General features: G+C 36.1%; 1 protein-coding gene across 1 annotated transcript in view; it reads left to right on the plus strand.

The window, feature by feature from the left end:
- The window catches only part of SMG1 (SMG1 nonsense mediated mRNA decay associated PI3K related kinase), a 107569-nt gene that overhangs the window by 23817 nt on the left and 70069 nt on the right, over positions 1–13683 (plus strand). The window contains exons 4-9 of the mRNA XM_017663326.3: positions 1159–1295; positions 2174–2232; positions 3301–3514; positions 5675–5800; positions 6207–6279; positions 7191–7288. Of these exons, the coding sequence (XP_017518815.3) occupies positions 1159–1295; positions 2174–2232; positions 3301–3514; positions 5675–5800; positions 6207–6279; positions 7191–7288 (707 nt within the window). The remainder of the gene's footprint in view (positions 1–1158; positions 1296–2173; positions 2233–3300; positions 3515–5674; positions 5801–6206; positions 6280–7190; positions 7289–13683) is intronic.

Genomic DNA, 13683 nt, shown 5'->3' on the forward strand with positions numbered 1-13683 from the left:
CTTTTTTTTCCATTGGGTGTGGTGTGTGTGTAGTCTGTATCTTGGTGAATATCTTTGTACATACAGCTTTTTTGCATATAGCTTTTAAAAAATGATTTCTTTTGGATAAACTTTCAGAAGTGGAATGGCTAGTCAAAGCCTGTAATGTTTCTTAAAAGTGTTTGAAGCCTTTGACTTTGGTATTACAGAAGCTACGAAGTGACTGCAAAGTTAACTCAGTCCTTTTTTCCTCTTCGCTGGCTCATTCAGTTTACTAGTGGCTAAACTGTTAATAAGGCTAGATTTTATGACTGATAACCTAATGACTTTCACTGTCCACCCTCACTGAAGTACCGTAGGCTAAGAATTTTTTTTAAAACTCTCTTTTCTCAGATGTTGTAGTTTCTTTTATTATGAATTTTCCTTTCATGCCTTAGAGAGAAATGAAACTGTTAGCCTCTTTAATGTGACTTGTTGTTAATATACATTGGTTAATTACAATAAAAAGTATAGCTGAAAATTTAGTAGTAAATGCATCTTTATTAGTAGCATCCAGCATTTGAGCATTCTTGCTTCTTCTTGTCATTAAAACATAAAGGGAAGAGAAGTTCTGATTTGCCGCTTCCCTAGTGGCAGCATACCTTGCACAGAGAAGGTGGTAATTAGGTATTTGTGGAGCTGAATATATGATTTGGAGTTCACCAAAACTTTGTCATAGGAAAATGGTGATAATGTGAACAAGAGAGTCCTTTCCACTGTGATCATAGGTGAGAAATAGAACCATATAGCCTGTTTCTGCCTGACCAAGACTTTACCCCTAACTCGCCTTTAGAAGCCTCTTGCATATACCCATGCTCTTTGCCTGTATGTTGAAAACAGTTTGGAACAGATCTGAAGAAGATAATTTCTAAGCATTTCTTTTTTCTCTTGCAACTAGTCCTCTAGAATGAGGTATTAGCTTAGGTTCATCTTTTTTGAGGGTCTGCTATGTGCCCAGCAGTCTGTTGGGGCTTGGTTTATAGTGACAAACAAAAGTGTGACAGGACCTGCACTCATTAGCTTTCACAGCCCAGTAGACTATGATTTTTGATGTACTTGAAAATATTTGGGCTAAAAGTACTTCCTAAATATTTCTATGCTTTTTTATACCCAGCAGATAACAAATATTTGTATTCACAGAGCGATCGATGTCTTATTCTGATGAGTCTCGACTGTCAAATCTTCTTCGGAGGATCACCCGGGAAGACGACAGAGACCGAAGACTGGCTACTGTAAAGCAGTTGAAAGAATTTATTCAGCAACCAGAAAATAAGCTGGTGAGTATAGTTATGGAAATGTTGATAACTATGTGTTTCCGTAATTAACTAGATAATGCTATCGAGTGGTTTAAGAAGGGGAAAGGTTTTCTTCTAAGGAAAAATAACAGGTAATCAATCTACAACTTAATGCCCCTAATATATACCTACATTGTTGGATCCACATTGGTACCTTCTGCAATAAAGTGCTTTTAACTTGTAACATACTTATTATTCTGTTGTTCCTCAGACTTTCTTTTCTGTCTTCCAGAACAGACTATCTCTTTGTTTTTCATATGTGATATTGGGTAGGGGGTACATATTTGGTTCATGGTAAGTTTGGTCTGGTGGCCAGGGCAAAATAAATGAGACACTCTTTAAAGAACAAAGTGCAGAAACAGTTACAAATTTCTCTCCACTCCAGATAATTCTCCTAATGTCAGATTAAGAACTTGACATGGAGCAGGGTATAATTAGTGAGGTCCAGATAACATTGGGTTGAAAGCAAGTTTCTTCCCCTCTCCCCTAATTTTATTATGAAAAATTAAAAATATACAGCTAATTCAAAGAATTTTACAGCAAACATATGCCCACCATCTAAACATACTGCTTTATCACATCTATCCACCTCTCCCTCAATCTATCTTTTTAAAATGCATTTCAGAGTAAATTAAATACACTCTTAGAGTTTATTCTTGATCATGGCTTTACATTTCCTATGGATAAATTTCTGAAAGGAAACTTATGACATCCTTGATACATGCTAATGGGGGACTGTAAAGCGCTGTCCAGTTTTAATTTGGAAGGGAACAGAAGTAAAAAAGAAATAAACAATATTCTTAAAATTACAGGAATTCAAAGTACAGGAATTTTTTATAAATGTGTGTGTTTTTTTTAAGGTACTAGTTAAACAGTTGGATAATATCTTGGCTGCTGTACATGATGTGCTTAATGAAAGGTAAGTAACTAATAGTGGTTAAATTTAAAAGGCTTATAAAATATCTTTTTAGAAATTATTTAAAAATATACAAGAAGATAAACCCATTGGCTTCATTTATGAACATCTCTTTAATGTGTCACTGGGTTCTCCTGTCATCTTTATCTGTGTTATTTATATGGTAATTAACATTGAATACAAATGGAATCCACTTGAAAGGGCATGCTATTCTTTGTAATTTGTCAATATGACTGAATAATTGAGCACTGACTTTTAGGATGAAACTCAATGCAGGCATGAATGAATGCAATTAACTTTTGTAAAGTAGAGAATTTTAAACTGCTTAGAGAATAGAGATGAAAGAAAGCATCCTTCTTTGGGCAACAGTGTATTCAAACCATCTATTCTATGTGACTGTTGGGTTTCTCCAAAGGTGTGCAGTTGTTTCTTTGAATGGTGATTAACAAAGAATTGCAGTGTTGGGAGGCACCAAAAACTCATCTAAGCAGGTCACAAACCTTACTGCTTTTTGATGGTTTTATTTTATATGGTTACTTATTAAAATTATACTTAAATCAGTGTTGTTGTCCTTTCAAGTTTACTGTACTTAACTGCTACTATTTGCTATTTTATGGTCCTTGCATACTGAATATTACATAGTACATAGGTATTTATGGTATGTTTATTTCATCATTGTTGCTGCCTTTTTCTATGAATCATTTAATGTAGTTTGAGATGGAATTGGAAGCCTGAATTTTAGTATTTCTGGGCCTTTTCTTAACTGTTTATGAATAATTGATTCTGTAAAAGAAAATTAACGTCTCACAAAGGTACTTTTGGGCACTGCAGGATAGAGAGAGTAAGAATATTTCAGGTGGATAAAGTTTCAACCTTTATGTAAATTGAGTAGAAATTTTAAAAGTATCATTGATATACAATCTTATGAAGGTTTTACATGAACATTATGGTTTAAGCAGAATAGAAATTATTAAAAAATAATTTAAGACATATGTTTGTAAGATGTGTCATTCTTGTCAAAAGCTTAAGCTTTTCATGTGTTTTGATTTGTTTCCATTAAAACAACCATAGTAGCAAATTGCTTCAGGAGTTGAGACAGGAGGGAGCTTGCTGTCTTGGCCTTCTTTGTGCTTCTCTGAGCTATGAGGCTGAGAAAATCTTCAAATGGATTTTTAGCAAATTTAGCTCATCTGCCAAAGATGAAGTTAAACTCCTCTTCTTATGTGCCACCTACAAAGCATTAGAGACTGTGGGAGAAAAAAAAGCCTTTTCATCTGTAATGCAGGTAAGAATGAGGGGGGAAAATTGACGTGCTTGGGAAGAAAATCGTTCTTAACAATTTTCTAACAGTGTCTGTGGAGGGGAGCTTTAGGAGGGAAATTTAAAATAGGGGTTGTCTACTGATAGTAAATATGGTATAAATAAAATTCCACTTCTTGGGTTTGAGTAAAGGATACACATTAACGATTAACTTAAAATAAGTTTTTAAATTTTGTCTTTTCAGTTTTTTGAAATTTTCCTTTGAATTTGGTTAGTACTAAAATCATGTGCAGATTTGAAGATAATGAGTCAGTCCTTAAGGAAAGTTCAGTAGGAGGGGGCTTCACATTTTTTGAAGGAGACAAAAATCACAACTCTTTTCTAGGCCTTTTTAGATTTGATTATGTCAAAAATTCTTATTCCAAATGATAAAAAATAATTGTGTATAAATGAATATCAACGCTACTTAGTTTTATTTCACTTTAGTGTGTCTGAATGCATTAAAGCATATTCCCAATGTAATTCTGAGCAAAGCTATAAGTAATTGAATTTTCGTTCAGTTATGTTTTTAAAAATTAAGGTCTGGCATTTTTAGAATATCAGATACCTTTTATTTATCTATTCATTGCAATTGAGGATGTGCTATATTTTTGCTAAGTAGTTTTTAAAAAAATGAAATACAGTCTGCTTTTTTTAAAAATGGATTTTTCCCTTGATTATAGAGGTTATGAGAAAAATTTTGGAAAAGATTCAGATAATTATCAGTAACTAAACAGCAGTAACACCAAATTAGACCTATTTTATATTATGAATATTCTCCCAACTAGTTAATTGACCATTTATTTTAAAATCCACAGGAAAACATGAACCCGTGCAATAAATACCCATGTATCCTTTATCTAAATTTGTCACTTATTAACATTTTGCTACAATTTGCTTTATTCCTACACATGTACACTCTTTGTTGAACCACTTGAAAATAAATTACATGCATTATGACAATTCACCCCATAATGCTTCAAAATGCATCTCCTAAGAATAAGGCTGTTCTCCTGTAGAACAAGATTATAATCATACCTAAGAAAACTAATTTTTAATACAATCCATATTCAAATTTCTGCAGTCCTTTTAGGATGTCTTTTATAGCTTTTGTCTTACCTGACCCAGGATCCTATCAAGATTCATGCCTTGTGTTTGGTGGTGTGCCTCCTTAATCTCTGCTAATTAGAACAGTTCCCCACACCTTTTTTTGTCTCTCTTATTTGTAGTATGTTCTACCTTCTGGGTTTGTCTTATTTTTCCTTTCTAACTAGATTCAGTTCAAACATTTTGGTTGCAAATACTTCGTGGATTCGTACTTAACTCTTGGACCACACTGGCAGGCATATGACCTCAGGTGGTCTCACCCTGAGATGGAAGAGTTATGTTGCCTGGTTAAGGCAGTGACCACCAGGATCTTTCCACTGGATAGATTATTTTTCTGCTTTTGTAGTTAGTAATCTGGGTATAATGCCATGAGACTTTATGAATATCCAGTTTTTTAGTAATATTTCACTCAGTGATTTTAGCATCCATTTATATTCTATGCCTGTGTAGATTATAACATTGGCCATTGCAAAATGTTAGCTGTTTTTCCCATCTCTAGCATTATTTTCTATATAATATCCTTTTGTAAGGAAGGGCTTTCGTTTTGGGGGAAAAATGGTTTTTAATATATGCAAGATATTCTGCAGTTGGTATGCCGTATATTTATTTAAAAAATACATCTATATATAGTGGTAACATGAGCCTGCAAGTCATTCATATGTTGGAGCCATGCCAATCTTCTCTTAAGTCACTCAAATTCGAAGAAAGTACTAACATCCTAAAGCATAAACTGTAAAAATTGTTGTGTATTTTGAATTGGAAAGTAATTGTAGCACTTTAAAGAAGATTAATTTTAATCATGTCCACAGTGTTAAAGAGAGCACATAGGAATAATGCAAATAGATGTTACTTCAGAATTGTGTTAAGAGACATTAAATAAGGAAAACAGTATTTGTTTTCAGCCTAACCTTAGTGGAATGAAATGTTTTCTACTCTTTGTTACCATAATCAGTTTTAGATACAGTTGTATTAAATAATAAACCTAATTTACTTGTTTTCTATGTTGAATGTTTATAGTTTGTTAACATTTATTTTTCAGCTTGTAATGACCAGCCTGCAGTCTGTTCTTGAAAATGTGGATACACCGGAATTACTTTGCAAGTGTGTTAAGTGCATTCTTTTGGTGGCTCGATGTTACCCTCATATTTTCAGCACCAATTTTAGGGTGAGTTCTCTGAGCCCCTCTTTTCAGACACTGGGGTGAGGGATTGGTGTATGTATGAAGACCCGGGGAATCAGATAGAAAACAAAGCTTCTTCTTCAAGTATAATCAGTGATGTTTAAATATCCAGGATTGAATGGTGCAGTGGGTCTGTTTTTATAAAAAAATACCTTCTCTACTTCCTGCCATTAATACCTTAAGATATTTAAAGAAAAAAATACCATTTCATCAGTGTTGTAAATAAAGTTCCATTTTTCTCCTGCCTTGCTCTCTCCCCTTTTCTAAGTTGTATAATGACAAGTAGATAAAACAGACTCTTCTTAGGATCTCTTACTCTGAAATGGTCCACAAGTGAAATAGTAGTAAGACCTTAAAAATGCTTAACCTCCTTCTCTTTGTCTCCATCCAGGATACAGTTGATATACTAGTTGGATGGCATATAGATCATACTCAGAAACCTTCACTCACACAGCAGGTGTCTGGTAAGTTAGCATTATACCAGTCAAATAGTTTACATATTGTGGGAAGGAGTGCTGATCCCCCAGAGATCAGCCGTCACTATCATTTCTTAGATAATACAAGAAAAATAATTGCTTCACAGAAATATTTTGGTTATTATAAATGAACCATTACTTGTTAGCTAAACTTATCTTTTCAAAGGAAAATTGCATACTTTGTAGTAAGGAGATTATGTACATGTTGTAATGTACTTGTGAGATACTGAAAGGAAGTATGCTGTCATAGTGGCAGTACCCTTAAATGTAGAATGAAATATCCTGGATATTTGTGACTTGTTTTTCTGGTTATTAAAAACAAATGGATTAATTTATAGAATTGTCATAAATGATAAAGATTACTTTTTTGGTGAGGGAGGTGAAGTGAATGACCAGCAGGACTCATTTGGACATTCCTGTTTGCTCCAGATGCTCTAGTTTCTCTTAGCTTATTTGGTGCAATAAACTTCTGAGAACAATGTGCAGATAAGAGAGGTTTTCTCCCATTTCCACTGGGGAGATGAATACGCATCTTGGGTGGCTAGGTGTGACCCTGGAGTTGAAAACTAGGATGGTGGTAGGTACATGGTGGCATTTAAGTCTAAGCCAGGTGTATAGTGAAAAATATGGATATTAAAGTCTGCTAAAAAATAAGGACATGAGATTGCATTTTAATTTCTGGAGAATGGTCATTTTTGTAGCATTAAATGAGATACTGTTTAATCTTAATCAGCATGTTTAACAGTAAACAATTATAATTTTTATGATATAGGGTATATTCTAAGAGTGGGCAACATGAAAGCCTGATACCTTTAAAACAAGGCTCTGAATGGTTTATATTTTTTATTTTGGGTTAGTTTGTTTTTTCTACTCCTGCAAAATTTCTTACATATTCCTAGGGTGGTTGCAGAGTTTGGAGCCATTTTGGGTAGCTGATCTTGCATTTTCTACCACTCTTCTTGGTCAGTTTTTAGAGGACATGGAGGCATATGCTGAGGTGAGTATATAGAAAGCCAAGTTATTGTTTAAACTTTTCAGTTAAGAAGAAAGCAAAGGAAGTATCTTAAACAGTGTTAGATTTTAAAAAAATTCAGACCACTTGACATTTAAGCAGAAATTACAGGACTGTGAAATATTTAAAAAAAAAATTTTTCAGATACTGTTTTCAAGTTACCTGCAGAATTACCAGAAAGAGTGAAAGAAAAATTACAGGACTAATTTTGCATAGCGTCAAATAATCTTGGAAGCTTATAGTTTTCTGAAGACATTTTCTGTAGTTTACTCTGATATTTTCTTACCAAAGAAGTCTTTAAGTGAGGTGAGTTGATGTTATATAAAAACCCCTAAAAATTTCCCTCTTACATGTATTGGGGATCTTGGATCATGCTTTGGAGGATAAGACTTGGCTTCAGCAAACTTGTGCATCTGTACAGGGACAGTGTGGTAATGTAAGGGTGTTGCTGAAGTCTCTACTACTGGTTCTTGGCTTTCCTGGCCCATTGTCATGGCTTAAACTGCCACCTCCCATCTAAGTCTCTGTTTCTTCCTTACTGAGGTCTGTGTTGATTCTTGTGTGATGTTGGAGGTTCTCATGAAGAGTTAGCTTCAGTTTCACTACTTCCAGTGAAAAAGAATTCACCGCTTTTAACTGTAGTGGTCTCTTTGCTCCCTTTCAGAGGAAAGTGTGGGAATATCTTGCTTCTTCCACATGTTTCTTTGCCTTTACACCTAGAATTTCTTTGTTCCTAGCCCCTTTTTTTTTTTTTTTTTTTTTTTTTTTTTTTTTTTGAGAGGGCATCTCTCATATTTATTGATCAAATGGTTGTTAACAACAATAAAATTCAGTATAGGGGGGTCAATGCTCAATGTACAATCATTAATCCATCTCAAGCCTAATTCTCGTCAGTCTCCAATCTTCTGAAGCATAACGAACAAGTTCTTACATGGTGAACGAATTCTTACAGAGTGAATAAATTCTTACATGGTGAACAGTACAAGGGCATTCATCACAGAAACTTTCGGTTTTGATGATGCAATATGACCTATAAACCATCAGGTCAAATATGAATATTCATTTGATTTTTGTACTTGATTTATATGTTGATCCCACATTTCTCCTATTATTATTATTATTTTTATTTTTAATAAAATGCTGAAGTGGTAGGTAGATGCAAGATAAAGGTAGAAAACATAGTTTAGTGCTGTAAGAAGGCAAATGTAGATGATCAGATGATCAGGTGTGTGCCTATGGACTAAGTATTAATCCAGGCTAGACAAGGGCAGCAAGACATCCACGGATGCAGAAGATTTCTCTCAAAGCAGGGGGGGTGAGGTTCTGAGCCTCACCTCTGTTGATCCCCAAATTCTCACCTGATGGCCCCCCTGCGACTGTGCCTGTCTTAGGTTGTTCCTCCCTTGAGGAATCTTACCCGTCTCTGGCTAACCAGTCATCTTCCGGGGCCACACAGGGAAATGTAAAGTTGGTAAGTGAGAGAGAAGCCATATTGTTTGCAAAGGTTAGCTTTTTACTTCTTTGCAGATTTATGCCCTGTGGCTTCTATGCCCAGCACTTGTCTCGAGGTATCTTTACCACCTGGAGGAATTATGATACTCGGTAAATTCGATATGAGGCACGAATTCTATTTAAGGTTTGTAATTAGGAAGGAAGAAGAAAAGCTATAGATGTAGCATATGAAGGAAACTTGGGAGGATTGATTATTTCTTTGACATATCTTCTTGTATAGTACCTTAAGTATGTATAGGTTTTAAACTACTAACTAATTTGCACACACATATTAACATAATAGGAATACGGTGACATAAACAAAGCAAATCTATAATTACCAGCCATCTCCAGTGAAGCCAAGAAAACCATTTAGGCACCCTAGGCATTTGTGAAAATTTATCTATGATATGATGGATATTTTCCAACTGTACTTGAACCATCAGACAAATTAAAGCAGCCCATTTCTGGGATCTGTTCACATCCCATATGTTCTTTTAACCATAGATAGTCTATAGTCATGAGATTTTGGGGTGCTACAACTTGCACCCCTCCCAACTCCTGGTTGAGTTCCAACAGTACAGATCCAGTCAAATTCGTTGTCTCACTGTATGCACATGCCAGCCTAGACATCTCCCTCCTCCTTCTTATGGCAAGTCCAGGAGACGGTGGGCTGGATGCAGCCACAACCGCAGCATCGTCCGGATCCCTGTGGAGGCTTTTTGATGATCATCCCCCGGCACGAGTCCTCCAGAGAGTGCTGATGCCGGAAGCTCCTCCTCATATCGTATCTTAGTTCATTTTCTGGGTATCCAAGCTAGGCCTTGATCTTCTGCGTAGAAACAAACAGACCCTTTGCCCACACTTTGACATGCCCTCTATACCACTGTGCAGAACTCATTGGAGGTCAGCACACAGTAACTGCTTTTTTTTTTTTTTTTTTAATTAAGAGAAAGGAATATTATCAGAAAAGAGTACCTCCATAGCTGATCATCTGACACCCTTTAAGTGATCAACATTAAGGATATTTAAAGCATGCGTTGATCTTTGATTTACCAATAGTTTTATCCTGTTAAGGAGTAATCCCCCTTTTCTTTCTTTCTTTCTTTTTTTTTTTTAAATTTTTAATCTACACTTACCTGAAGAATACTATGTTTACTATGCTCTCCCCTATATCAGGTCCCCCCTAACAACCACATTACGGTTACTGTCCATCAGCTTAGCAAAATGTGGTAGAGTCACTACTTGTCCTCTCTGTGTTGTGCAGCCCACCCTCCCCTTTCTCCCTCCCCCCCATGCATGCTAATCTTAATACCCCCCTTCTTCTTCCCCCCCCTTATCCCTCCCTGCCCACCCATCCTCCCCAGTTCCTTTCCCTTTGGTACCTGTTAGTCCATTTTTGGGTTCTGTAATTCTGCTGCTGTTTTGTTCCTGCAGTTTTTCCTTTGTTCCTATACTCCTCAGATGAGTGAAATCATTTGGTATTTCTCTTTCTCTGCTTGGCTTATTTCACTGAGCATAATACTCTCCAGCTCCATCCATGTTGCTGCAAATGGTTGGATTTTTCCACTTCTTATGGCTGAGTAGTATTCCATTGTGTATATGTACCACATCTTCTTTATCCATTCATCTACAGATGGACATTTAGGTTGCTTCCAATTCTTGGCTATTGTAAATAGTGCTGCGATAAACATAGGAGTGCATCTGTCTTTCTCAAACTTGATTGCTGCGTTCTTAGGGTAAATTCCTAGGAGTGGAATTCCTGGGTCAAATGGTAGGTCTGTTTTGAGCATTTTGATGCACCTCCATACTGCTTTCCACAATGGTTGAACTAATTTACATTCCCACCAGCAGTGTAGGAGGGTTCCCCTTTCTCCACAGCCTCGCCAACATTTGTTGTTGTTTGTCTTTTGGATGGCAGCTATCCTTACTGGTGTGAGGTGATACCTCATTGTAGTTTTAATTTGCATTTCTCTGATAATTAGCGATGTGGAGCATCTTTTCATGTGTCTCTTGGCCATCTGTATTTCTTTTTTGGAGAACTGTCTGTTCAGTTCCTCTGCCCATTTTTTAATTGGGTTATTTGTTTTTTGTTTGTTGAGGCGTGTGAGCTCTTTATATATTCTGGACGTCAAGCCTTTATCAGATCTGTCATTTTCAAATATATTCTCCCATACTGTAGGGTTCCTTTTTGTTCTATTGATGGTGTCTTTCGCTGTACAGAAGCTTTTCAGCTTAATGTAGTCCCACTTGCTCATTTTTGCTGTTGTTTTCCTTGCCCGGGGAGATATGTTCAAGAAGAGATCACTCATGTTTATGTCTAAGAGGTTTTTGCCTATGTTTTTTTCCAAGAGTTTAATGGTTTCGTGACTTACATTCAGGTCTTTGATCCATTTTGAGTTTACCTTTGTATATGGGGTTAGACAATGGTCCAGTTTCATTCTCCTACATGTAGCTGTCCAGTTTTGCCAGCACCATCTGTTGAAGAGACTGTCATTTTGCCATTGTATGTCCATGGCTCCTTTATCAAATATTAATTGACCATATATGTTTGGGTTAATTTCTGGGGTCTCTAATCTGTTCCACTGGTCTGTGGCTCTGTTCTTGTGCCAGTACCAAATTGTCTTGATTACTATGGCTTTGTAGTAGAGCTTGAAGTTGGGGAGTGAGATCCCCCCTACTTTATTCTTCTTTTTCAGGATTGCTTTGGCTATTCGGGGTCTTTGGTGTTTCCATATGAATTTTTGAATTATTTGTTCCAATTCATTGAAGAATGTTGCTGGTAATTTGAGAGGGATTGCATCAAATTTGTATATTGCTTTCGGCAGGATGGCCATTTTGACGATATTAATTCTTCCTAGCCATGAGCATGGGATGAGTTTCCATTTATTAGTGTCCCCTTTAATTTCTCTTAAGAGTGACTTGTAGTTTTCAGAGTATAAGTCTTTCACTTCCTTGGTTAGGTTTATTCCTAGGTATTTTATTCTTTTTGATGCAATGGTGAATGGAATTGTTTTCCTGATTTCTCTTTCTATTGATTCGTTGTTAGTGTATAGGAAAGCTACAGATTTCTGTGTGTTGATTTTGTATCCTGCAACTTTGCTGTATTCCGATATCAGTTCTAGTAGTTTTGGAGTGGAGTCTTTAGGGTTTTTTATGTACAGTATCATATCATCTGCAAATAGTGACAGTTTAACTTCTTCTTTACCAATCTGGATTCCTTGTATTTCTTTGTTTTGTCTGATTGCCGTGGCTAGGACCTCCAGTACTATGTTAAATAACAGTGGGGAGAGTGGGCATCCCTGTCTGGTTCCCGATCTCAGTGGAAATGCTTTCAGCTTCTCGCTGTTCAGTATAATGCTGGCTGTGGGTTTATCATATATGGCCTTTATTATGTTGAGGTACTTGCCCTCTATTCCCATTTTGCTGAGAGATTTTATCATGAATGGATGTTGAATTTTGTCAAATGCTTTTTCAGCATCTATGGAGATGATCATGTGGTTTTTGTCTTTCTTTTTGTTGATGTGGTGGATGATGTTGATGGATTTTCGAATGTTGTACCATCCTTGCATCCCTGGGATGAACCCCACTTGGTCATGGTGTATGATCCTTTTGATATACTGTTGAATTCTGTTTGCTAATATTTTATTGAGTATTTTTGCATCTACATTCATCAGGGATATTGGTCTGTAATTTTCTTTTTTGGTGGGGTCTTTTCCTGGTTTTGGTATTAGGGTGATGTTGGCTTCATAGAATGAGTTTGGGAGTATTCCCTCTTCTTCTATTTTGTGGAACACTTTAAGGAGAATGGGTATTATGTCTTCTCTGTGTGTCTGATAAAATTCCGAGGTAAATCCGTCCGGCCCCGGGGTTTTGTTCTTGGGTAGTTTTTTGATTACCGCTTCAATTTCTTTGCTTGTAATTGGTTTGTTTAACTTTTGTGTTTCTTCCTTGGTCAGTCTTGGGAGGTTGTATTTTTCTAGGAAGTTGTCCATTTCTTCTAGGTTTTCCAGCTTGTTGGCATATAGGTTTTCATAGTAGTCTTTAATAATTCTTTGTATTTCTGTGGAGTCTGTCGTGATTTTTCCATTCTCATTTCTGATTATGTTGATTTGTGTTGACTCTCTTTTTCTCTTAATAAGTTGGGCTAGAGGCTTATCTATTTTGTTTATTTTCTCAAAGAACCAGCTCTTGGTTTCGTTGATTTTTGCTATTGTTTTATTCTTCTCAATTTTGTTTATTTCTTCTCTGATCTTTATTATGTCCCTCCTTCTGCTGACTTTAGGCCTCATTTGCTCTTCTTTTTCCAGTTTTAATAATTGTGATGTTAGACTATTCATTTGGGATTGTTCTTCCTTCTTCAAGTGTGCCTGGATTGCTATATACTTTCCTCTTAAGACTGCTTTCGCTGCATCCCACAGAAGTTGGGGCTTAGTGTTGTTGTTGTCATTTGTTTCTATATATTCCTTGATCTCTATTTTGATTTGTTCATTGATCCATTGATTATTTAGTAGCATGTTGTTAAGCCTCCATGTGTTTGTGAGCCTTTTTGTTTTCTTTGTAGAATTTATTTCTACTTTCATACCTTTGTGGTCTGAAAAATTGGTTGGTAGAATTTCAATATTGTGGAATTTACTGAGGCTCTTTTTGTGAGCTAGTATGTGGTCTATTCTGGAGAATGTTCCATGTGCACTTGAGAAGAATGTATATCCTGTTGCTTTTGGATGTAAAGTTCTATAGATGTCTATTAGGTCCATCTGTTCTAGTGTGTTGTTCAGTGCCTGTGTGTCTTTACTTATTTTCTGCCCGGTGGATCTATCCTTTGGGGTGAGTGGTGTGTTGAAGTCTCCTACAATGAATGCATTGCAGTCTATTTCCCTCTTTAGTTC

This window comes from Manis javanica, chromosome 10, assembly GCF_040802235.1.
Source record: "Manis javanica isolate MJ-LG chromosome 10, MJ_LKY, whole genome shotgun sequence".
Classification (NCBI taxonomy): Eukaryota; Metazoa; Chordata; class Mammalia; order Pholidota; family Manidae; genus Manis; species Manis javanica.